At 48.8% G+C, this 26,608-nt stretch overlaps 1 protein-coding gene across 1 annotated transcript in view; it reads left to right on the top strand.

The window, feature by feature from the left end:
* Positions 1-26,608, top strand: part of FMR1 (fragile X messenger ribonucleoprotein 1) — a 264,048-nt gene that overhangs the window by 178,398 nt on the left and 59,042 nt on the right. The window contains 1 exon segment of the mRNA XM_063937403.1: positions 22,406-22,601. Coding sequence (XP_063793473.1) covers positions 22,406-22,601 — 196 coding nt within the window.

The raw sequence follows: 26,608 nt of genomic DNA, 5'->3' as shown, positions 1-26,608 counted from the left end.
TATGAGGACGAGGTTGGTGTGGAGGCGGAGCAATTGCCGGTAATGGTGATGTCACTCTCTAGGGAGTCGACACCGGAATGGATGGCTTTATTTATGGAATTACGTGATAATGTCAGCACATTACAAAAATCAGTTGACGACATGAGACGGCCGGAAAACCAGTTAGTACCTGTACAGGCGTCTCAGACACCGTCAGGGGCTGTAAAACGCCCTTTACCTCAGTCGGTCGACACAGACCCAGACACGGACACCGAATCTAGTGTCGACGGTGAAGAAACAAACATATTTTCCAGTAGGGCCACACGTTATATGATCACGGCAATGAAGGAGGCTTTACATATCTCTGATACTGCATGTACCACAAAAAGGGGTATTATGTGGGGTCTAAAAAAACTACCTGTAGTTTTTCCTGAATCAGACGAATTGAATGAAGTGTGTGATGAAGCGTGGGTTAACCCCGATAGAAAACTGCTAATTTCAAAGAAGTTATTGGCATTATATCCTTTCCCGCCAGAGGTTAGGGCGCGCTGGGAAACACCCCCTAGGGTGGATAAGGCGCTCACACGCTTATCAAAACAAGTGGCGTTACCGTCTCCTGAAACGGCCGCCCTCAAGGATCCAGCAGATAGGACCTGGAAACTACCCTGAAAAGTATATACACTCATACTGGTGTTATACTGCGACCAGCCATCGCCTCTGCATGGATGTGCAGTGCTGGGGTGGTTTGGTCGGATTCCCTGACTGAAAATATTGATACCCTGGATAGGGACAGTATTTTACTGACTATAGAGCATTTAAAGGATGCATTTCTATATATGCGAGATGCACAGAGGGATATTTGCACTCTGGCATCGAGAGTAAGTGCGATGTCCATATCTGCCAGAAGAAGTTTATGGACGCGACAATGGTCAGGTGATGCGGATTCCAAACGGCATATGGAAGTATTGCCGTATAAGGGGGAGGAATTATTTGGGGTCGGTCTATCGGATTTGGTGGCCACGGCAACAGCCGGGAAATCCACCTTTTTACCTCAGGTCCCTCCCAACAGAAAAAGACACCGTCTTTTCAGCCGCAGTCCTTTCGTTCCTATAGGAACAAGCGGGCGAAAGGACAGTCATATTTGCCCCGAGGCAAAGGAAAGGGTAAGAGAGTGCACCAAGCAACTTCTTCCCAGGAGCAGAAGCCCCCCCCCGGCTTCTGCAAAGCCCTCAGCATGACGTTGGGGCTTTACAAGCGGACTCAGGGGCGGTGGGGGGTCGACTCAAGAATTTCAGCGCACAGTGGGCTCACTCACAGGTGGACCCCTGGATCCTGCAGATAATATCTCAGGGTTACAGGTTGGAATTCGAGAAGTCTCCCCCTCGCCGGTTCCTAAAGTCTGCTCTGCCAACGTCTCCCTCAGACAGGGCGACGGTATTGGAAGCCATTCACAAGCTGTATTCTCAGCAGGTGATAGTCAAGGTACCCCTCCTACATCAGGGAAAGGGGTATTATTCCACACTATTTGTGGTACCGAAGCCGGACGGCTCGGTAAGACCTATTCTAAATCTGAAATCTTTGAACCTGTACATACAAAAATTCAAGTTCAAGATGGAGTCACTCAGAGCAGTGATAGCGAATCTGGAAGAAGGGGACTTTATGGTGTCCCTGGACATCAAGGATGCTTACCTGCATGTCCCAATTTGCCCTTCACATCAAGGGTACCTCGGGTTCGTGGTGCAAAACTGTCATCAGTTTCAGGCGCTGCCGTTTGGATTGTCCACGGCACCTCGGGTCTTTACCAAGGTAATGGCCGAAATGATGTTTCTTCTACGAAGAAAAGGCGTATTAATTATCCCTTACTTGGACGATCTCCTGATAAGGGCAAGGTCCAGGGAACAGCTGGGGGACGTAGTAGCACTAACCCAAATAGTGCTGCAACAGCACGGGTGGATTCTGAATTTTCCAAAATCTCAATTGACCCCGACGACACGTCTGCTGTTCCTGGGAATGATTCTGGACACGGTTCAGAAAAAGGTGTTTCTTCCGGAGGAGAAAGCCAAGGAGTTATCCGAACTTGTCAGGAACCTCCTAAAACCAGGGAAAGTGTCTGTGCATCAATGCACAAGAGTCCTGGGAAAGATGGTGGCTTCTTACGAAGCGATTCCATTCGACAGATTCCACGCACGAACTTTTCAGTGGGATCTGCTGGACAAATGGTCCGGATCGCATCTGCAGATGCATCAGCGGATAACCTTGTCGCCACGGACAAGGGTGTCTCTTCTGTGGTGGTTGCAGAGTGCTCATCTGTTAGAGGGCCGCAGATTCGGCATACAGGACTGGGTCCTGGTGACCACGGATGCCAGTCTGAGAGGCTGGGGAGCAGTCACACAGGGAAGAAACTTCCAGGGAGTATGGTCAAACCTGGAGATGTCTCTTCACATAAATATACTGGAGCTAAGAGCGATTTACAATGCTCTAAGCCTGGCAAAACCCCTGCTTCAGGGTCAGCCGGTGTTGATCCAGTCGGACAACATCACGGCAGTCGCCCACGTAAACAGACAGGGCGGCACAAGAAGCAGGAGAGCAATGGCAGAAGCTGCAAGGATTCTTCGCTGGGCGGAAGATCATGTGATAGCACTGTCAGCAGTGTTCATTCCGGGAGTGGACAACTGGGAAGCAGACTTCCTCAGCAGACACGATCTACACCCGGGAGAGTGGGGACTTCATCCAGAAGTCTTCCACATGATTGTGAACCGTTGGGAAAAACCAAAGGTGGACATGATGGCGTCTCGCCTCAACAAAAAACTGGACAGGTATTGCGCCAGGTCAAGAGACCCTCAGGCAATAGCTGTGGACGCTCTGGTAACGCCGTGGGTGTTCCAGTCAGTGTATGTGTTTCCTCCTCTGCCTCTCATACCAAAAGTACTGAGAATTATACGGCAAAGGGGAGTAAGAACGATACTCGTGGCTCCGGATTGGCCAAGAAGAACTTGGTACCCGGAACTTCAGGAGATGCTCACGGAAGATCCGTGGCCTCTACCTCTAAGACGGGACCTGCTTCAGCAGGGACCGTGTCTATTCCAAGACTTACCGCGGCTGCGTTTGACGGCATGGCGGTTGAACGCCGAATTCTAAGGGAAAAAGGCATTCCGGAAGAGGTCATTCCTACACTGGTAAAAGCCAGGAAGGAGGTGACTGCACAACATTATCACCGCATTTGGAGAAAATATGTTGCGTGGTGTGAGGCCAGGAAGGCCCCCACGGAGGAATTTCAATTGGGTCGATTCCTACATTTCCTGCAAACAGGATTGTCTATGGGCCTCAAGTTGGGGTCCATTAAGGTTCAAATTTCGGCCCTGTCGATTTTCTTCCAGAAAGAATTGGCTTCAGTTCCTGAAGTCCAGACTTTTGTAAAAGGAGTACTACATATACAGCCCCCGGTTGTGCCCCCAGTGGCTCCGTGGGACCTTAATGTAGTTTTGGATTTTCTCAAATCCCATTGGTTTGAGCCACTCAAATCGGCGGATTTGAAATATCTTACATGGAAAGTAACCATGCTACTGGCCCTGGCTTCAGCCAGGAGAGTGTCAGAATTGGCGGCTTTATCGTATAAAAGCCCATATCTGATTTTCCATTCGGACAGGGCAGAACTGCGGACGCGTCCTCATTTTCTGCCTAAGGTGGTGTCAGCGTTTCACCTGAACCAGCCTATTGTGGTGCCTGCGGCTACTAGCGATTTGGAGGATTCCAAGTTGCTGGACGTTGTCAGGGCATTGAAAATATATATTTCAAGGACGGCTGGAGTCAGAAAATCTGACTCGCTGTTTATACTGTATGCACCCAACAAGCTGGGTGCTCCTGCTTCTAAGCAGACGATTGCTCGTTGGATTTGTAGCACAATTCAGCTTGCACATTCTGTGGCAGGCCTGCCACAGCCTAAATCTGTCAAGGCCCATTCCACAAGGAAGGTGGGCTCATCCTGGGCGGCTGCCCGAGGGGTCTCGGCATTACAACTCTGCCGAGCAGCTACGTGGTCGGGGGAGAACACGTTTGTAAAATTCTACAAATTTGATACCCTGGCTAAAGAGGACCTGGAGTTCTCTCATTCGGTGCTGCAGAGTCATCCGCACTCTCCCGCCCGTTTGGGAGCTTTGGTATAATCCCCATGGTCCTGACGGCGTCCCCAGCATCCACTAGGACGTTAGAGAAAATAAGATTTTACTTACCGATAAATCTATTTCTCGTAGTCCGTAGTGGATGCTGGGCGCCCATCCCAAGTGCGGATTGTCTGCAATACTTGTACATAGTTATTGTTACAAAGAAATCGGGTTGTTATTGTTGTGAGCCGTCTGTTCAGAGGCTCCTACGTTGTCATACTGTTAACTGGGTTCAGATCACAAGTTGTACGGTGTGATTGGTGTGGCTGGTATGAGTCTTACCCGGGATTCAAAATCCTTCCTTATTGTGTACGCTCGTCCGGGCACAGTATCCTAACTGAGGCTTGGAGGAGGGTCATAGGGGGAGGAGCCAGTGCACACCACCTGATCTTAAAGCTTTATTTTTGTGCCCTGTCTCCTGCGGAGCCGCTAATCCCCATGGTCCTGACGGAGTCCCCAGCATCCACTACGGACTACGAGAAATAGATTTATCGGTAAGTAAAATCTTATTTTCTCTGACATCCTAGTGGATGCTGGGAACTCCGTAAGGACCATGGGGAATAGCGGCTCCGCAGGAGACTGGGCACAACTAAAGAAAGCTTTAGGACTACCTGGTGTGCACTGGCTCCTACCACTATGACCCTCCTCCAGACCTCAGTTAGAATCTTGTGCCCGGCTGAGCTGGATGCACACTAGGGGCTCTCCTGAGCTCCTAGAAAAGAAAGTATATTTTAGGTTTTTTATTTTCAGTGAGATCTGCTGGCAACAGACTCACTGCTACGAGGGACTAAGGGGAGAAAAAGCGAACCTACCTGACTGGAGATAGTTTGGGCTTCTTAGGCTACTGGACACCATTAGCTCCAGAGGGATCGAACACAGGACCCGACCTCAATCGTTCGGCCCCGGAGCCGCGCCGCCGTCCCCCTTACAGAGCCAGAAGCATGAAGATGGTCCTGGAAATCGGCGGCAGAAGACTTCGGTCTTCAACAAGGTAGCGCACAGCACTGCAGCTGTGCGCCATTACTCCTCATGCACACCTCACACTCCGGTCACTGATGGGTGCAGGGCGCTGGGGGGGGGGCGCCCTGAGCAGCAATATGAATACCTTGGCTGGCAAAAAATCACAATATATAGTCCCAGAGGCTATATATGTGATAAATACCCCTGCCAGAATCCATAAAAAAAGCGGGAGAAAAGTCTGTCGAAAAAGGGGCGGGGCTATCTCCCTCAGCACACTGGCGCCATTTTTTCTTCACAGTGCAGCTGGAAGACAGCTCCCCAGGCTCTCCCCTGTAGTTTTCAGGCTCAAAGGGTTAAAAAGAGAGGGGGGGCACCAAATTTAGGCGCAATATTGTGTATACAAGCAGCTATTGGGGGAAAAATCACTCCGTTATAGTGTTAATCCCTGCATTATATAGCGCTCTGGTGTGTGCTGGCATACTCTCTCTCTGTCTCCCCAAAGGACTTTGTGGGATCCTGTCCTCAGTCAGAGCATTCCCTGTGTGTTTGCAGTGTGTCGGTACGGCTGTGTCGACATGTTTGAGGATACGTGGAGGCGGAGCAGATGCCGATAAATGTGATGTCGCCCCCTGTGGGGCCGACACCAGAGTGGATGGATAAGTGGAAGGTATTAACCGACAGTGTCAACTCCTTATGTAAAGGGCTGGATGACGTAACAGCTATGGGACAGCCGGCTAATCAGCCCGCGCCTACCCAGACGTCTCAAAGGCCATCAAAAACAAGGGGCTCAAAAACGCCCGCTACCTCAGATGGCAGATACAGATGTCGACACGGAGTCTGACTCCAGTGTCGACGAGGTTGAGACATATACACAATCCACTAGGAACATCCGTTGCACTCGGCAATGAAAATTGTGTTACACATTTCTGACATTAACCCAAATACCACAAAAAAGGGGTTTTATGTTTTTGGAGAAAAAGCAGCCAGTGTTTTGTTCCCCGATCAGATGAGTGAATGAAGCGTGGGTTCCCCCGATAAGAAACTGGTAATTTCTAAAAAGTTACTGATGGCGTACCCTTTCCCGCCAGAGGATAGGTCACGTTGGGAGATATCCCCTAGGGTGGATAAGGCGCTCACACGTTTGTCAAAAAAGGTGGCACTGCCGTCTTAGGATACGGCCACTTTGAAGGAGCCTGCTGTTAAAAAGCAGAAGGCTATCCTGAAGTCTGTATATACACACTCAGGTACTATACTGAGACCTGCAATTGCCTCAGCATGGATAGTGCTGCTGCAGCGTGGTCTGATACCCTGTCAGATAATATTGAAACCCTATACAGGGATACTATTTTGCTAACCATAGAGCATATTAAAGACGTCGTCTTATATATGAGGGATGCACAGAGGGATATTTGCCGGCTGGCAACCAAAAGTTAATGCAATGTCCATTCTGCCAGGAGGGTATTAGGGACCCGGCAGTGGACAGGTGATGCTGACTTTAAAAGGCACATGGAGATTCTGCCTTATGAGGGTGAGGAATTGTTTGGGGATGGTCTCTGGGACCTCGTATCCACAGCAACAGCTGGGAAGAAATTTTTTTACCTCAGGTTCCTCACAGCCTAAGAAAGCACCGTATTATCAGGTACAGTCCTTTCGGCTTCAGAAAAGCGAGCGGGTCAAAGGCGCTTCCTTTCTGCACAGAGACAAGGGAAGAGGGAAAAAGCTGCACCAGACAGCCAGTTCCCAGGATCAAAAATCTTCCCCCGCTTCATCTGAGTCCACCGCATGACGCTGGGGCTCCACAGGTGGAGCCAGGTACGGTGGGAGCGCGTCTCGGGAACTTCAGCGACCAGTGGGCTCGCTCACAGGTGGATCCCTGGGTTCTGCAAGTAGTATCACAGGGATACAAGCTGGAGTTCGAGGCGACTCCCCCTCGCCGTTACCTCAAATCAGCCTTGCCTGCTGCCCTCGAGGAGAGGTAGTACTGGCGGCAATTCACAAGCTGTACTTCCAGCAGGTGATAATCAAGGTACCCCTCCTTCAACAAGGCCGGGGTTACTATTCCACAATGTTTGTGGTACCGAAACCAGGCGGTTCGGTGAGACCCATTCTAAAATTGAAATCCTTGAACACTTATATACGAAGGTTCAAGTTCAAAATGGAATCGCTCAGGGCGGTTCTTACAAGCCTGGACAAAGGGGATTACATGTATCACTGGACATGTCCCCATTTACCCTCCTCACCAGGAGTACCTCAAAATTGTGGTACAGGACTGTCATTACCAATTCCAGACGTTGCCGTTGGTCTGTCCACGGCACCGAGGGTATTTACCAAGGTAATGGCCGAAATGATGATACTCCTTCGAAAAAAGGGAGTTTTAATTATCCCGTACTTGGACGATCTCCTTATAAAGGCGAGGTCCAGGGAGCAGTTGTTCGTCGGAGTAGCACTATCTCGGGAAGTGCTACAACAGCACGGCTGGATTCTGAATAGTCCAAAGTCGCAGCTGGTTCCTACGACGCGTCTACTGTTCCTGGGTATGGTTCTGGACGCAGAACAAAGAAAAAAGGGTTTCTCCCGGAGGAGAAGGCCAAGGAGTTGTCATCTCAAGTCAGAGACCTCCTAATACAAATACAGGTGTCGGTGCATCAATGCACGCGAGTCCTGGGAAAGATGGTAGCTTCTTACGAAGAAATTCCATTCGGCAGGTTCCAGGCAAGGATCTTCCAGTGGGATCTGTTGGACAAGAGGTCCGGGTCGCATCTTCAGATGCATCGGCTGATAACCCTGTCTCCAAGGGCCTGGGTGTCGCTGTTGTGGTGGCTGCAGAGTGCTCATCTTCTAGAGGGCCGCAGATTCGGCATACAGGACTGGGTCCTGGTGACCACGGATGCCAGCCTTCGAGGCTGGGGGGCAGTCACACAGGGAAGAAACTTCCAAGGACTATGGTCAAGTCAGGAGACTTCCCTACACATAAATATTCTGGGACTAAGGGCCATTCACAATGCCCTAAGTCAGGCTAGACCCCTGCTTCAACACCAGCCGGTGCTGATCCAGTCAGACAACATCACGGCGGTCGCCCATGTAAACCAGCAGGGCGGCACAAGAAGCAGGATGGTGATGGCAGAAGCCACAAGGATTTTCCGATGGGCGGAAAATCATGTGTTAGCAGTGTTCATTCCCGGAGTGGACAACTGGGAAGCAGACTTTCTCAGCAGGCACGACCTCCACCCGGGAGAGTGGGGACTTCATCCAGAAGTCTTCAAAATGATTGTTCACCGTTGAGAAAGGCCACAGGTGACGTGATGGCGTCACGCCTAAACAAAAAGCTAAAAAGATATTGCGCCAGGTCAAGGGACCCTCAGGCGATAGCTGTGGACACTCTGGTAACACCGTGGGTGTACCAGTCGGTGTATGTGTTCCTTCCTTTGCCTCTCATACCCAAGGTATTGAGAATACTAAGAAGGAGAAGCGTAAGAACTATACTTGTGGTTCCGGATTGGCCAAGAAGAGCCTGGTACCCAGAACTTCAAGAAATGATCTCAGAGGACCCATGGCCTCTGCCGCTCAGACAGGACCTGCTGTAGCAGGGGCCCTGCCTGTTCCAAGACTTAACACGGCTGTGTTTGACGGCATGGCGGTTGAACACCGACCCTAAAGGAAAAAGGCATTCCGGAGAAAGTCATTCCTACGCTGATTAAGGCTAGGAAAGATGTGATCGCAAAATATCATCACCGCATATGGCAAAAATATGTTGCTTGGTGTGAGGCCAGGAAGGCCCCAACGGAGGAATTTCAACTGGGTCGATTTCTGCACTTCCTACAGTCAGGAGTGACTACGGGCCTAAAATTGGGTTACGTTAAGGTCCAGATTTCGGCTCTGTACATTTTCTTCCAGAAAGAACTGGCTTCACTGCCTGAAGTTCAGACTTTTGTTAAGGGAGTGCTGCATATTCAGCCCCCGTTTGTGCCTCTAGTGGCACCGTGGGATCTCAACGTGGTGTTGGATTTCCTGAAGTCGCATTCGGTTGAGCCACTTAAATCCGTAGAGCTAAAATACCTCACGTGGAAAGTGGTCATGCGGTTGGCCTTGGCGTCGGCCAGGCGTGTATCAGAATTGGCGTTTTTTTTGTCATGCAAAAGCCCATATCTGATTTTCATATGGATAGGGCGGAATTGAGGACTCGTTCCCAATTCCTTCTTAAGGTGGTATCAGCTTTTCATGTGAACCAACCTATTGTGGTGCCTGTGGCTACGTGGGACTTGGAGGACTCCAAGTTACTGGACGTAGTCAGGGCCCTGAAAATAGATGTTTCCAGGACGGCTGGAGTCAGGAAAACTGACTGGCTATTTATCCTGTATGCACCCAACAAGCTGGGTGCTCCTGCTTCTAAGCAGACTATTGCTCGCTGGATCTGTAGCACGATTCAACTTGCACATTCTGCGGCTGGACTGCCGCACCCTAAATCTGTAAAAGCCCATTCCACGAGGAAAGTGGGCTCTTCTTGGGCGGCTGCCCGAGGGGTCTCGGCTTTACAACTTTGCCGAGCTGTTACTTGGTCGGGTTCAAACAATTTTGAAAAAGTCTGCAAGTTTGATACCCTGGCTGAGGAGGACCTTGAGTTTGCTCATTCGGTGCTGCAGAGTCATCCGCACTCTCCCGCCCGTTTGGGAGCTTTGGTATAATCCCCATGGTCCTTAAAGAGTTCCCAGCATCCACTAGGACGTCAGAGAAAATATGATTTTACTCACCGGTAAATCTATTTCTCGTAGTCCGTAGTGGATGCTGGGCGCCCATCCCAAGTGCGGATTGTCTGCAATACTTGTATATAGTTATTGCCTAACTAAAGGGTTATTGTTATGAGCCATCTGTTAGTGAGGCTCGGTTATATTTTATACTGTTAACTGGGTCTAATATCACGAGTTATACGGTGTGATTGGTGTGGCTGGTATGAGTCTTACCCGGGATTCAAAATCCTTCCTTATTGTGTCAGCTCTTCCGGGCACAGTATCCTAACTGAGGTCTGGAGGAGGGTCATAGTGGGAGGAGCCAGTGCACACCAGGTAGTCCTAAAGCTTTCTTTAGTTGTGCCCAGTCTCCTGCGGAGCCGCTATTCCCCATGGTCCTTACGGAGTCCCAGCATCCACTACGGACTACGAGAAATAGATTTACCGGTGAGTAAAATCTTATTTTTTTTCCTCCAATGGCTCCATGCGACTTGACTTTGGTGCTACAGGCCCTCCAGGCTTCCCCTTTTGAGCCCTTGGATACAGTCACCGTCGCTGGCTTACGTGGAAGACCATTTTCATCCTCGCAATTGCGTCAGCCTGTCACATATCTGATTTGAGCGCCTTGTCCTGTTGCTCACCATTTGTTTATTTTCTCATGACCTTGCAGTCCTTTGGACGTGCCTGGTTCTCCTTCCGAAGGTCGTTTCCCAGTTCCATATCAACCATGAAATTATTGCTTCCTATCCAGTACCTGACCTCCTTAGATGTTGTGAGAGTCCTCAGTCTTTAGGTCTACAGAACGATGGACTTGCGTCAATTTGGACTCCCAATTTGTCCTGTGTGATTTTAACATACAAGACTATCCAGCTACCAAGCAGACTTTGACCTGATGGCTTTGACTATGCATTAGTCCTACGCCTTAGTGGATCTCCCTGCCTCAGAATGGGCTTATTCTGCAAGGGCAGTGGGTGCCTCCTAGGCAGCTAGACACGGCGCCTCTGCGAAACAACTTTGTAAGGTGGCCATGTGGTCCTCTGCCCATACTTTCTTTTAAATTCTATTCTTTGATATCTTTGCCTCCGGGCAGTGGTGAATTTCCCATTAGTCGCTCGAGGCACGTGCCTAGGGGTGGCACTTGTTTGGGGGTGGCATATAGATGCTTGTGTTGATGATGTCAGCCCAAAAAGTACCAGTACTGTAACTGCAAACTTTTTCCACTGTGCTGTACCATATGTAATCTTGAATGGAGTGTAAACGGGGTTTAGGATATGCACATACTGCCCCTGTAAGCTGTCCTTCTTAGTAAATATGTATACGTAATTAAAAATGAAAAAAAATCATAGATAGTGATTTTTCTTTATAATCTATTAAACTAGCTATCATCAAATGAGGGCTTATAACCAATCAATTCAAATAATAAAATTAAGCAGACAGGGGGTGGTCATCTCTGTTGTGCCTAGGGGTGGCCTCACTCCTAAATCCACCCCTGCCTCCGGGTCATTTACAGGTTAAATCAACACACTGATTTTACTTCACAAGGTCAGATTTTGATAAAATGTGGTATAGTCTAAGAAAAACACAAAATATTATTTCAATATCTCATGCCGGTTCCAAACTATAGCTATGTAAAGTTTTAAAAATGTCAAAAACGCACAACCAGCGTATTTTCAAATCTCCATAACAGCTCTCCTAATTAAGCTAGAAAGGTAGGAGTGGTGTCATTTTACTGTGTTTCTATTAGTGATGTGCACCGGAAATTTTTCGGGTTTTGGATTCGGTTCCGCGGCCATGTTTTGGATTCGGACGCGTTTTGGCAAAACCTCACCAAAAAATATTTGTCGGATTCGGGTGTGTTTTGGATTCAGGTGTTTTTTACAAAAAACCCTAAAAAACAGCTTAAATCATAGAATTTGGGGGTCATTTTGATCCCATAGTTTTATTAACCTCAATAACCATAATTTCCACTCATTTCCAGTCTATTCTGAACACCTCACACCTCACAATATTATTTTTAGTCCTAAAATTTGCACCGAGGTCGCTGGATGGCTAAGCTAAGCGACACAAGTGGCCGACACAAACACCTGGCCCATCTAGGAGTGGCACTGCAGTGTCAGGCAGGATGGCACTTCAAAAAAATTGTCCCCAAACAGCACATGATTTAAAGAAAAAAGAGGTGCAAGATGGAATTGTCCTTGGGCCCTCCCTCCCACCCACCCTTATGTTGTATAAACAGGACATGCACACTTTAACGAACCCATCATTTCAGCGACAGGGTCTGCCACACGACTGTGACTGAAATGACTGGTTGGTTTGGGCCCCCACCAAAAAAGAAGCAATCAATCTCTCAAATCTTGCAAAAACTGGCTCTACAGAGGCAAGATGTCCACCTCATCATCATCCTCCGATTCCTCACCCCTTTCACTGTGTACATCCCCCACCTCACAGATTATTAATTTGTCCCCACTGGAATCCACCATCTCAGGTCCCTGTGTACTTTGTGGAGGCAATTGCTGCTGGTGAATGTCTCCACGGAGGAATTGATTATAATTAATTTTATTGAACATCATCTTCTCCACATTTTCTGGAAGTAACCTCGTACGCCGATTGCTGACAAGGTGAGCGGCTGCACTAAACACTCTTTCGGAGTATACACTGGAGGGAGGGCAACTTAGGTAGAATAAAGCCAGTTTGTGCAAGGGCCTCCAAATTGCCTCTTTTTCCTGCCAGTATACGCACGGACTGTCTGACGTGCCTACTTGGATGCGGTCACTCATATAATCCTCCACCATTCTTTCAATGGTGAGAGAATAATATGCAGTGACAGTAGACATGTTCGTAATCGTTGGCAGGTCCTTCAGTCCGGACCAGATGTCAGCACTCGCTCCAGACTGTCCTGCATCACCGCCAGCGGGTGGGCTCGAATTCTTAGCCTTTTCCTCGCACCCCCAGTTGCGGGAGAATGTGAAGGAGGAGATGTTGACGGGTTACGTTCCGCTTGACTTGACAATTTTCTCACCAGCAGGTCTTTGAACCTCTGCAGACTTGTGTCTGCCGGAAACAGAGATACAACGTAGGTTTTAAATCTAGGATCGAGCACGGTGGCCAAAATGTAGTGCTCTGATTTCAACAGATTGACCACCCGTGAATCCTGGTTAAGCGAATTAAGGGCTCCATCCACAAGTCCCACATGCCTAGCGGAATCGCTCTGTTTTAGCTCCTCCTTCAATGTCTCCAGCTTCTTCTGCAAAAGCCTGATGAGGGGAATGACCTGACTCAGGCTGGCAGTGTCTGAACTGACTTCACGTGTGGCAAGTTCAAAGGGTTGCAGAACCTTGCACAACGTTGAAATCATTCTCCACTGCGCTTGAGTCAGGTGCATTCCCCCTCCTTTGCCTATATCGTGGGCAGATGTATAGGCTTGAATGGCCTTTTGCTGCTCCTCCATCCTCTGAAGCATATAGAGGGTTGAATTCCACCTCGTTGCCACCTCTTGTTTCAGATGATGGCAGGGTATGTTCAGGAATGTTTGGTGGTGCTCCAGTCTTCTGTACGCGGTGGCTGAATGCCGAAAGTGGCCCGCAATTCTTCGGGCCACCGATAGCATCTCTTGCACGCCCCTGTCGTTTTTTAAATAATTCTGCACCACCAAATTCAATGTATGTGCAAAACATGGGACGTGCTGGAATTTGCCCAGATGTAATGCACGCACAATATTGCTGGCGTTGTCCGATGTCACAAATCCCCAGGAGAGTCCAATTGGGGTAAGCCATTCTGCGATGATCTTCCTCAATTGCCGTAAGAGGTGGTCAGCTGTGTGCCTATTCTGGAAAGCGGTGATACAAAGCGTAGCCTGCCTAGGAACGAGTTGGCGTTTGCGAGATGCTGCTACTGGTGCCGCCGCTGCTGTTCTTGTTGCGGGAGGCAATACATCTACCCAGTGGGCTGTCACAGTCATATAGTCCTGAGTCTGCCCTGCTCCACTTGTCCACATGTCCGTGGTTAAGTGGACATTGGGTACAACTGCATTTTTTAGGACACTGGTGACTCTTTTTCTGAGGTCTGTGTACATTTTCGGTATAGCCTGCCTAGAGAAATGGAACCTAGATGGTATTTGGTACCGGGGACACAGTACCTCAATCAAGTCTCTAGTTGGCTCTGAATTAACTGTGGATACCGGAACCACGTTTCTCACCGCCCAGGCTGCCAAGGCCTGAGTTATCTGCTTTGCAGCAGGATGACTGCTGTGATATTTCATCTTCCTCGCAAAGGACTGTTGGACAGTCAATTGCTTACTGGAAGTAGTACAAGTGGTCTTCCGACTTCCCTTCTGGGATGACGATCGACTCCCAGCAGCTACAACAGCAGTGCCAGCAGCAGTAGGCGTTACACTCAAGGATGCATCGGAGGAATCCCAGGCAGGAGAGGACTCGTCAGACTTGCCAGTGACATGACCTGCAGGACTATTGGCTTTCCTGGGTAAGGAGGAAATTGACACTGAGGGAGTTGGTGGTATGGTTTGCAGGAGCTTGGTTACAAGAGGAAGGGATTTAGTGGTCAGTGGACTGCTTCCGTTGTCACCCAAAGTTTTTGAACTTGTCACTGACTTATGATGAATGCGCTGCAGGTGACGTATAAGGGAGGATGTTCCGAGGTGGTTAACGTCCTTACCCCCACTTATCACAGCTTGACAAAGGCAACACACGGCTTGACACCTGTTGTCCGCATTTGTGTTGAAATAATTCCACACCAAAGAGGTGATTTTTTTTTGTATTTTGACCAGGCAGGTCAATGGGCCATATTCGTCCCACGGACAACAGGTGTCTCCCCGGGTGCCTGACTTAAACAAACCACCTCACCATCAGAATCCTCCTTGTCAATTTCCTCCCCAGCGCCAGCAACACCCATATCCTCATCCTGGTGTACTTCAACAGTGACATCTTCAATTTGACTATCAGGAACTGGACTGCGGGTGCTCCTTCCAGCACTTGCAGGGGGCGTGCAAATGGTGGAAGGCGCAAGCTCTTCCCGTCCAGTGTTGGGAAGGTCAGGCATCGCAACCGACACAATTGGACTCTCCTTGGGGATTTGTGATTTAGAAGAACGCACAGTTCTTTGCTGTGCTTTTGCCAGCTTAAGTCTTTTCATTTTTCTAGCGAGAGGATGAGTGCTTCCATCCTCATGTGAAGCTGAACCACTAGCCATGAACATAGGCCAGGGCCTCAGCCGTTCCTTGCCACTCCGTGTTGTAAATGGCATATTGGCAAGTTTAAGCTTCTCCTCAGATGCTTTTAATTTTGATTTTTGGGTCATTTTACTGAACTTTTTGTTTTTTGGATTTTACATTCTCTCTACTATGACATTGGGCATCGGCCTTGGCAGACGACGTTGATGGCATTTCATCGTCTCGGCCATGACTAGTGGCAGCAGCTTCAGCACGAGGTGGAAGTGGATCTTGATCTTTCCCTATTTTAACCTCCACATTTTTGTTCTCCATTTTTTAATGTGTGGAATTATATGCCAGTATCAATAGCAATGGCCTACTACTATATTTACTGCGCACAACTGAAATGCACCACAGGTATGGATGGATCTTATACTTGACAACACAGAGGTAGGTACAGCAGTGGCCTTCCGTACTGCTATATATAGTATACTGGTGGTCACTGTGTCAGCAAACTGCAAAACTAAAATGCACCACAGGTATAGAATGTAGATGGATAGTATACTTAATGACGACACAGAGGTAGGTACAGCAGTGGCCTACTGTACCGTAATGCTATATATTATATACTGGTGGTCACTGGTCAGCAAAACTGCACTGTACTCCTCCTATATAATAATATACTGGTGGTCCCCTGTCCCCACAATAAAGCAGCACACTGAGCACAGATATGGAGTGTTTTTCAGGCAGACAACGTATACTGGTGGTCACTGTCAGCCAAACTCTGCACTGTACTCCTGCTATATAATACAGCTGCTCCCCAGTCCCCACAATTAAGCAGTGTGAGCACAGATATATGCAGCACACTGTGAGCACAGATATGGAGCGTTTTTTTCAGGCAGAGAACGGATAACTGGTGGTCACTGATCATCAAAACTCTGCACTGTACTCTTCCTATATACAGCTGCTCCCCAGCCCTCCCCACAATTAAGCAATAGTGCACAGTACAATCAAGTTCAACAATAACGGAGAGGACGCCAGCCTCGTCCTCTCCCTAACATTTCCAATGCACGAGTGAAAATGGCGGCGACGCGCTGCTGCTTATATAGAATCCGAATCTCGCGGGATGATGACGTTCGGGCGCGCTCGGGTTACCCGAGCCATACGGGAGAATCAGAGTATGGCTCGGACCCGCGTAAAAAGGGTGAAGTTCGGGGGGGTTCGGTTGGCCTACTACTATAGGCCAACCGAGAAACCGAACCCGCTCATCACTAGTTTCTATGCCCTTTTTGATTATATACAACACAATAGCCTTTGTGAGGAAAAACTTTTTTTCCAAAGTCAAATTGAAATTTTTAATCATGATTATGTCAAAAAAGTGCGTTGAGAAAAAAGTTAAATTTTAGGAAACAGTCGTCTATATTTTTTTTTTTTTTTTTTTGGGGGGGGGATAATGGGTTTATAGTTAAAAATAATTTTAAAACAAGTAAGTTTATTAAAAAAAACCAAGTGTATTACAAGTAGTGATAGGTAATAATACATTTGATGGCTTCATTAGTTTAATTTATATACAAGTCCATTGCCGTTTTTTTGTGTGGTTATCGGTTCCCTTTCTCACCTCTACGGTGTGTGTGTGTGGCATGTTAACTGAACTGGTCTTCTAGGTTGAGGCCAAGGGTATAAGGTAGAGGAGGGAGCCTGTGCTGCTGGGAAAGGAAGGTTAACGGTTTGTTGCCTAGTCTCCACTATACCCAGCATATCCCTGTGTGCCTTATGTACTCCAAGAAAAGTATTTACTATATAGGTAAGGACAAAAATCCCATTTTTGGTAATATGTCCTTTTAATAAACAGAAAGATATTAAGGTGCTTCTATTTCTCTGACGTCCTAGTGGATGCTGGGTACTCCGTAAGGACCATGGGGTATAGACGGGCTCTGCAGGAGACTGGGCACTCTTAAAAGAAAGATTAGGTACTATATCTGGTGTGCACTGGCTCCTCCCTCTATGCCCCTCCTCCAGACCTCAGTTAGTATCTGTGCCCGGCCAGAGCTGGATGCACCCTAGGGGCTCTCCTGAGCTTCCTAGAAAAGAAAGTATTTGTTAGGTTTTTTTATTTTCAGTGAGATCTGCTGGCAACAGACTCACTGCTACATGGGACTGAGGGGAGAGAAGCGAACCTACCTGCTTGCAGCTAGCTTGGGCTTCTAAGGCTACTGGACACCATTCGCTCCAGAGGGATCGAACACAGGCCCAGTCCTCGGTCGTCCGGTCCCGGAGCCGTGCCGCCGTCCCCCTTGCAGAGCCAGAAGAACGAAGAGAAGTTGAAAATCGGCGGCTGAAGACTCCGGTCTTCATTAAGGTAGCGCACAGCACTGCAGCTGTGCGCCATTGCTCCCTTAGCACACCACACACTCCGGTCACTGACGGGTGCAGGGCGCCTGGAGAGGGGGGGGGGGGCGCCCTGGGCAGCAAAATGATTATCTTACTTGGCGAAAAGCACATAATACAGTCTTATAAACTGTATATGTGCATTAACCCCCGCCATTAAAGTACATAAAAGGACAGAAGCCTGCCGCTGAGGGGGACGGGCCTTCTTCTTCAGCACACCGGCGCCATTTTCTCTTCACAGCTCAGCTGGAAGGAAGCTCCCCAGGCTCTCCCCTGCAGTATCCTGGTACACAAAGGGTAAAAAAGAGAGGGGGGGCACATAAATTTAGGCGCAAAACTGTGTATATAAGCTGCTATAGGGGAAAAATCACTCAGTATAGTGTACATCCCTGTATTATATAGCGCTGTGGTATTGTGCTGGCATACTCTCTGTCTCTCCAAAGGGCCTGGTGGGGGAACTGTCTTCAAATAGAGCATCCCCTGTGTGTGTGGTGTGTCGGTACGCGTGTGTCGACATGTCTGAGGTAAAAGGCTCCTCTAAGGAGGTGATAGAGCGGATAAGTGTGTGGGAGGGTGTCTCCGTCAACAACGCCGACACCTGTTTGGATATGTGTAAGTGCTGAGGTAAAATTATTGCACAAAAGGTTAGGGAACAGAAAGGAAATCTACCCTGGTCTGTCCCTATGTCACAGAGTCCTTCAGAGTCTCTCTATGTTCACTATCCAAAATAACAAAGTATCGACACAGAGTTTAACTCCACTGTCGACTACGATAAAGCAAAGTTACAGCCAAGAGGGCTAAAAGATATTCAATATATGATTATTGGAATAAAAGATGATTTGCATATCACTGATGACTCATCTGTCCCTGACACGAGAGTACACATGTTAAGGGGAAGAATGCTGAGGTAAATTTCCCTCCTCTCATGAGGAAAAAGAGCGGGAATCTCCAGACAAGAGACGGCAGCTTCCCACAAGAGAATTCTCAGGCTGTATCCTTTCCCCACTAGGGCCAGGATGTGTTGAGAATCTTCCCCTTGGGTGTCCTGTTTGCACTAGCTATTCTCAGGGATCCTGCAGATAGCGTGCACATTCTAGTATACTACCCAGACCGGCGATTGTGTCGGCATGGGTTTATAGCGCTGTGGCAGCGTGGACAGGTACCTTATCAGCAGAGATTGAGACCCTAGTATGCATATAAATATTTTAAGATGCTGTCTTAAGTGATAGATATATAATTATAAAGCATGCCCAAAGGGACATGAGTATACTGGGTCCTAGAGACAAAAGCTATGTCGATTTCTGCTTGACGTGTCCTGTAGAATATACATTGGACAGATGATGCCGACTTAAGAGGCATATGGAAGGCTGAGGATTGTGTGGAGAAAGGTTCTCGGCCCTGGTCTCCACAGTTATAGCTGGTAATTCTGATATTTTGCCTTATATTCCTGCACAGCCTAGGAAAGCACGACATTATTAAATGCAGCTTTTCGAATAAAGAAACAAGAAAGTCTGAGGTGCGTCCTTTCTTGTCAGAGCCGGGGGCAGAGGAAAGAAGCTGTACAACACAGCTAGTCTCCAGGAACAGAAGTCCTCCCCGGCCTCTACAAAAATCCACCGCATGTCGCTGGAGCTCCACAGGCGGAGCTAGGCCCGGTGGGGACACGCCTTCGTAAGTTCAGCCACAAGTGGGTTCACTCCCTATTAGATCCCTGGGCAATAGAAATTGTATCGCAGGGATACAGGCTGGACTGTGAGAAGATGCCCCCTCACCGAGGACCCGGCGGGCTTCCCCCCAAGAGAGGGAGCCAGTGTTAACTGCAATTCGTAAATTGTATCTTCAACAGGTGGTGGTCAAGGGTCCCCTCCTTCAACAAGAGGGAGTTATTATTCGACCATGTTATAATCCCGAAACCAGACGGTTCGGTTAGACCCATATTGAATTAAAATCCCTGAACATATACCTGAAAAGGTTCAGGTTCAAGATGGAATCGCTAAGAGCGGTCATTGCATGCCTGAAATGAATCGGGACATAAGGGATGCATACCTTCGTGTCCCCATTTATCCACCTCATCAGGCGTACCTCAGAATTGCGGTACGGGATTGTCATTACCAATTTCACCAAGGTAATGGCGGATATGATGGTGCTCCTGCGGAAGCAAGGTGTCACTATTATCACATACTTGGATGATCTCCTCATAAAAGCGAGATCAAGAGAGCAGTTGCTGGACAGCGTATCACCTTCTCTGGAAGTGAAACGGCAACACGACTGGATTCTATATATTCCAAAGTCGCAGTTGGTTCCTACAGCTCATCTGCCTCGCCTAGGCATGATCCTAGACACAGACCAGAAAAGGGTTTATCTCCCGATAGAGAGAGCTGATGAGCTCATGACACTGGTCAGGAATCCATTGAAAACCAAAACAGGTGTCAATGCATCACTGCACTCGAGTCCTGGGAAGGATGATGGCATCATACGAGGCCATCCCCTTCGGCTGGTTCCATGCAAGGACAATGGAACTTACTGGACAAGTGGTCCGGATCACATCTTCAGATGCATCGGTTAATCACCCTATCCCCCAGGGCCAGGGTGTCTCTCCTGTGGTGGCTGCGGAGTGCTCACCTTCTCGAGGGCCGCAGATTCGGCATTCAGGACTGGGTCCTGGTGACCACGGATGCAAGCCTCCGAGGGTGGGGGGCAGTTACACAGGGAAGAAAATTCCAAGGTTTGTGGTTAAGCCAACAGACTTGCCTTCACATCAATATCCTGGAACTAAGGGCCATATACAACGCCCTAAGTCAAGCGGAGTTCCTGCTTCGCGACCAACCGGTTCTGATCCAGTCAGAGCGCAGGGGCTCATGTAAACCGCCAGGGCGGCACAAGGAGCAGAGTGGCGAGGGTAGAAGCCACCAGAATTCTTCGCTGGGCGGAGAATCAAGTAAGCGCACTGTCAGCAGTGTTCATTCCGGGAGTGGACACGACCTCCACCCGGGAAAGTGGTGACTTCATCAGGAAGTCTTCACGCAGTTTTGCAAATTGATGGAAACTGCCTCAGGTGGACTACTTGGCGTCCCACCTCAATAAAAAGATAAAAAAGGTTTTACGCTGGGTCAAGGGACTCTCAGGCGATAGCTGTAGTCGCACTAGTAACACCGTGGGTGTTCCAGTCGGTCTATATATTCCCTCCTCTTCCTCTCAGACCCAAGGGCTGAGAATTGTAATAAACGGAGGAGTGTGAACAATATTCTTTGCTCCGGATTGGCCAAGAAGGACTCGGTACCCGGAACTGCAAGAAATGCTCTCAGAGGACCCATGGCCTCTGCCTCTCAGTCAGGATATGTTGCAACAGGGACCCTGTCTGATCCAAGACTTACCGCGGCTGCGTTGGACGGCATGGCGGTTGAACGCCGGATCCTAGCGGAAAAGGGCATTCCGGATGCAGTTATTCCTATGCTGATAAAGGCTAGGAAAGACGTGACAGCAAGACTTTTTCACTGTATATGGCGAAAATAGGTTGCTTGGTGTGTGGCCGGGAAGGCCCTACAGAGGAATTCCAGGGGGGTCGATTCCTGCACTTCCTACAGTCAGGAGTGACTATGGGCCTAAAATTAGGATCCATAAAGGCCAAGATTTCGGCCCTATCCCTTTTTCTCTCAAAAAGAACTGGCTTCACTGCCTGAAGTTCGGACGTTGTTCCAGGGGTGCTGCATATTCAGCCCCTTTTGTGCCTCCAGTTGCACCTTGGGATCTTAACGTGTGTTGGATTCCTAAAATCCCACTGGTTTGAGCCACTTAAGACCGTGGAGCTAAAATATCTCACGTGGAAAGTGGTCATGCTTTTGGCCTTAGCTTGGACTAGGCGTGTGTCAGAATTGGCGGCTTTGTCATGTAAAAGCCAATATCTGATCTTCCATATGGAAAGGGCAGAATGGAGGACTCGTTCCCAATTTCTCCCTAAGGTGGTATCATCGTTTCATTTGAACCAACCTATTGTGGTGCCTGCGGCTACTAGGGACTTGGAGGATTCCAAGTTGCTGGACGTAGTCCGGGCCCTGAAACTTTATGTTTCCAGGACGGCTAGAGTCAGAAAAACTGACTCGCTATTTATCCTGCATGCACCCAACAAGCTGGGTGCTCCTGCTTCAAAGCAGACTATTGCTCGCTGGATCTGTAGCACCATTCAGCTTGCACATTCTGCGGCTGGACTGCCGCATCCTTAATTAGTAAAAGCCCATTCCACGAGGAAGGTGTGCTCTTCTTGGGCGGCTGCCCGAGGGGTCTCTGCTTTACAACTTTGCCGAGCTGCTACTTGGTCGGGTTCAAACACTTTTGCAAAATTCTACAAGTTTGATACCCTGGCTGAGGAGGACCTTGAGTTTGCTCATTCGGTGCTGCAGAGTCATCCGCACTCTCCCGCCCGTTTGGGAGCTTTGGTATAATCCCCATGGTCCTTACGGAGTACCCAGCATCCACTAGGACGTCAGAGAAAATAAGAATTTACTCACCGGTAATTCTATTTCTCGTAGTCCGTAGTGGATGCTGGGAGCCCGTCCCAAGTGCGGACTCTCTGCAATACATGTATATAGTTATTGCTTAACTAAAGGGTTATTGTATGAGCCATCTGTTGAGAGAGGCTCAGTTATTGTTCATACTGTTAACTGGGTATAGTTATCACGAGTTGTACAGTGTGATTGGTGTGGCTGGTATGAGTCTTACCCTGGATTCCAAATCCTTTCCTAGTAATGTCAGCTCTTCCGGGCACAGTTTCCCTAACTGAGGTCTGGAGGAGGGGCATAGAGGGAGGAGCCAGTGCACACCAGATATAGTACCTAATCTTTCTTTTAAGAGTGCCCAGTCTCCTGCGGAGCCCGTCTATACCCCATGGTCCTTACGGAGTACCCAGCATCCACTACGGACTACGAGAAATAGAATTACCGGTGAGTAAATTCTTATTATTTATTAGATACCTGAATTGATATTATTTCTTTGCCAAGTTACACATTTATGTTGTATATTCAAATTAACACTAGGAAGTGGACCAACTCCGTCTGGAGCGGCTGCAAATTGATGAGCAACTTCGACAAATTGGAGCTAGTTCAAGGCCTCCAGCAAATCGTCCTGACAAAGAGAAGGGTTATTTGAGTGAGGACTGCAGTGGCATTGGACGGGGAGGCAGACCTTACAACAACAGAGGGCGGAGTAGGCGGGGCACAGGATATGCCTCTGGTGAGTCCATAAGATTGTTGAATATATACCAGCTGTTTTCCAAAGCTTATTTGAAACGATATTTAAAATTTTGATATTATAGTAGGGTGTTCAGATTGCACAACTTTAGGATTGTTTTCAAAGGAACTGTATCCTCATGGACGTGTGATTTTTCCACAACGGATCATATATTTATTTGAACACAGAAGGGTTAGTGACTTGCGCCAATGTAGTTGAAGAATTTAAAAAAGAGGTGTTCCAAACAACTCCACTAAATTTCTATAGTAATAGCTTTTCTCTGACGTCCTAGTGGATGCTGGGAACTCCGAAAGGACCATGGGGAATAGCGGCTCCGCAGGAGACTGGGCACAACTAAAGAAAGCTTTTAGGTCACCTGGTGTGCACTGGCTCCTCCCACTATGACCCTCCTCCAAGCCTCAGTTAGATTTTGTGCCCGGCCGAGGTTGGATGCACACTAGGGGCTCTCCTGAGCTTCTAAAAAGAAAGTATATAATTAGGTTTTTTATTTTACAGTGAGACCTGCTGGCAACAGGCTCACTGCAGTGAGGGACTAAGGGGAGAAGAAGCGAACCTACCTGCTTGCAGCTAGCTTGGGCTTCTTAGGCTACTGGACACCATTAGCTCCAGAGGGATCGACCGCATGGAACTGTCCTTGGTGTTCGGTCCCGGAGCCGCGCCGCCGTCCCCCTTACAGAGCCAGAAGCAAGAAGAGGTCCGGAAAATCGGCGGCAGAAGACATCAGTCTTCACCAAGGTAGCGCACAGCACTGCAGCTGTGCGCCATTGCTCCTCATACACACTTCATTCTCCGGTCACTGAGGGTGCAGGGCGCTAGGGGGGGGGCGCCCTGAGCAGCAATAAAAACACCTTGGCTGGCAAAAATACCACAATATATAGCCCCAGAGGCTATATATGTGATAATTACCCCTGCCAGAATCCATAAAAAAGCGGGAGAAAAGTCCGCGAGAAAGGGGCGGAGCTATCTCCTTCAGCACACTGGCGCCATTTCTCCCTCACAGCTCCGCTGGAAGGAAGCTCCCTGGCTCTCCCCTGCAGTCTACACTACAGAAAAGGGTAAAAAAGAGAGGGGGGGGGGGGGCACTAAATTTAGGCGCAGTATATATAACAGCAGCTATAGGGGACATAATTCAGTTAGTCCCTGCATTATATAGCGCTCTGGTGTGTGCTGGCATACTCTCACTCTGTCTCCCCAAAGGGCTTTTGTGGGTCCTGTCCTCTGTTAGAGCATTCCCTGTGTGTGTGCGGTGTGTCGGTACGGCTGTGTCGACATGTTTGATGAGGATAATGATGTGGAGGCGGAGCAGATGCCTATAGAAGGGATGTCACCCCCTGCGGGGCAGACACCTGAGTGGATGGACTTATGGAAGGAATTGCGTGCACGTGTCGACTCCTTACACAAAAAATTTGACGACATGCCAAATGCGGGACAGCCGGCTTCTCAGCTCGTGCCTGTCCAGGCGTCTCAAAGGCCATCGGGGGCTCTAAAACGCCCGCTACCTCAGATGGCAGACGCGGATGTCGACACGGATACTGACACCAGTGTCGACGACGATGAGTCTAGTCTAATGTCCACTAAGGCCATTCGTTGCATGATTGAAGCAATGAAAGAGGTGTTACAAATTTCTGATATAAACCCAGGTACCACTAAAAAGGGTATTATGTTTGGGGAGAAAAAACTACCCGTAGTTTTTCCCCCATCAGAAGAATTAAATGAAGTGTGTGAAGAAGCGTGGGCTTTCCCTGATAAAAGATTGGTAATCTCTAAGAAGTTACTAATGGCGTTCCCTTTCCCGCCAGAGGATAGGTCACGTTGGGAGACACCCCCTAGGGTGGATAAAGCGCTCACACGTTTGTCTAAAAAGGTGGCACTACCGTCTCCGGATACGGCCGCCCTCAAGGAACCTGCTGATTGAAAGCAGGAGGCGATCCTGAAGTCTGTATATACGCACTCAGGCATTATACTTAGACCAGCTATTGCGTCAGCATGGATGTGCAGTGCTGCCGCTGCGTGGTCAGATTCCCTGTCAGAAAGTATTGACACCCTAGACGGGACACTATTCTGCTAACCATAGAGCATATAAAAGACTCAGTCTTATACATGAGAGATGCACAGAGGGAGATCTGCCGGCTGGCATCTAAAATAAGTGCATTGTCCATTTCTGCTAGGAGAGGCTTATGGACTCGCCAGTGGACAGGGGATGCAGATTCAAAAAGGCACATGGAAGTTTTGCCTTATAAGGGTGAGAAGTTATTTTGGGATGGTCTCTCGGACCTAGTTTCCACAGCAACTGCTGGGAAGTCAGCATTTTTACCCCATGTTCCCTCACAGCCTAAAAAGGCGCCGTTTTATCAGGTACAGTCCTTTCGGACTCAGAAAAACAGGCGTGGAAAAGGCGGGTCCTTTCTGTCCAGAGGCAGAGGTAGGGGAAATAGGCTGCAACAAACAGCAGGTTCCCAGGAGCAAAAGTCCTCCCCCGCTTCTTCCAAGTCCGCCGCATGACGGTGGGGCTCCACAGGCGGAGCCAGGTACGGTGGGGGGCCGCCTCAAAAATTTCAGCGATCGGTAGGCTCGCTCACAGGTGGATCCCTGGATCCTGCAAATAGTATCTCAAGGGTACAAACTGGAATTCGAGGCGTCTCCACCCCACCGGTTCCTAAAATCTGCCTTGCTGATTACTCCTTCAGACAGGGAGGCTGTGCTAGCGGCAATTCACAAGCTGTATTCCCAGCAGGTGATAATCAAGGTGCCCCTACTTCAACAAGGACGGGGTTACTATTCCACAATGTTTGTGGTACCGAAACCGGACGGTTCGGTGAGACCCATTTTAAATTTGAAATCCTTGAACACATACATAAAAAAATTCAAGTTCAAGATGAAATCGCTCAGGGCGGTTATTGCAAGCCTGGACGAGGGGGATTACATGGTATCCCTGGACATCAAGGATGCTTACCTGCATGTCCCCATTTACTATCCTCACCAGGAGTACCTCAGATTTGTGGTACAGGATTGCCATTACCAATTCCAGACGCTGCCGTTTGGACTCTCCACGGCACCGAGGGTGTTTACCAAGGTAATGGCGGAAATGATGATACTCCTTCGAAGAAAGGGAGTTTTAATTATCCCGTACTTGGACGATCTCCTAATAAAGGCGAGGTCCAAGGAGCAGTTGTTGGTGGGAGTAGCACTATCTCAGGAGGTGCTACACCAGCACGTTTGGATTCTGAATATTCCAAAATCACAGCTGGTTCCGACGACACGTCTACTGTTCCTGGGTATGATTCTGGATACAGTCCAGAAAAAAGTGTTTCTCCCGGAGGAGAAAGCCAAGGAGCTGTCATCTCTAGTCAGAGACCTCCTGAAACCAAAACAGGTATCGGTGCATCACTGCACGCGGGTCCTGGGAAAGATGGTGGCTTCTTACGAGGCAATTCCTTTCGGCAGGTTCCATGCCAGAATCTTTCAGTGGGACCTGTTGGACCAATGGTCCGGATCGCATCTTCAGATGCATCGCCTAATAACCCTGTCTCCAAGAACCAGGGTGTCTCTGCTGTGGTGGCTGCAAAGTGCTCATCTTCTAGAGGGCCGCAGATTCGGCATACAGGACTGGGTCCTGGTGACCACGGATGCCAGCCTTCGAGGCTGGGGGGCAGTCACACAGGGAAGAAACTTCCAAGGACTATGGTCGAGTCAGGAGACTTCCCTACACATAAATATTCTGGAACTAAGGGCCATTTACAATGCCCTAAGTCAGGCAAAATCCCTGCTTCTACACCAACCGGTACTGATCCAGTCAGACAACATCACAGCAGTCGCCCATGTAAATCGACAGGGCGGCACAAGAAGCAGGTTGGCAATGGCAGAAGCCACAAGGATTCTCCGATGGGCGGAAAATCACGTACTAGCACTGTCAGCAGTGTTCATTCCGGGAGTGGACAACTGGGAAGCAGACTTTCTCAGCAGGCACGACCTCCACCCGGGAGAGTGGG

This window comes from Pseudophryne corroboree, chromosome 8 (genome assembly GCF_028390025.1).
Source record: "Pseudophryne corroboree isolate aPseCor3 chromosome 8, aPseCor3.hap2, whole genome shotgun sequence".
Lineage (NCBI taxonomy): Eukaryota > Metazoa > Chordata > Amphibia > Anura > Myobatrachidae > Pseudophryne > Pseudophryne corroboree.
The sequence above is the reverse complement of the archived record's forward strand: the minus strand, read 5'-3'. Positions and strand labels throughout refer to the sequence as shown.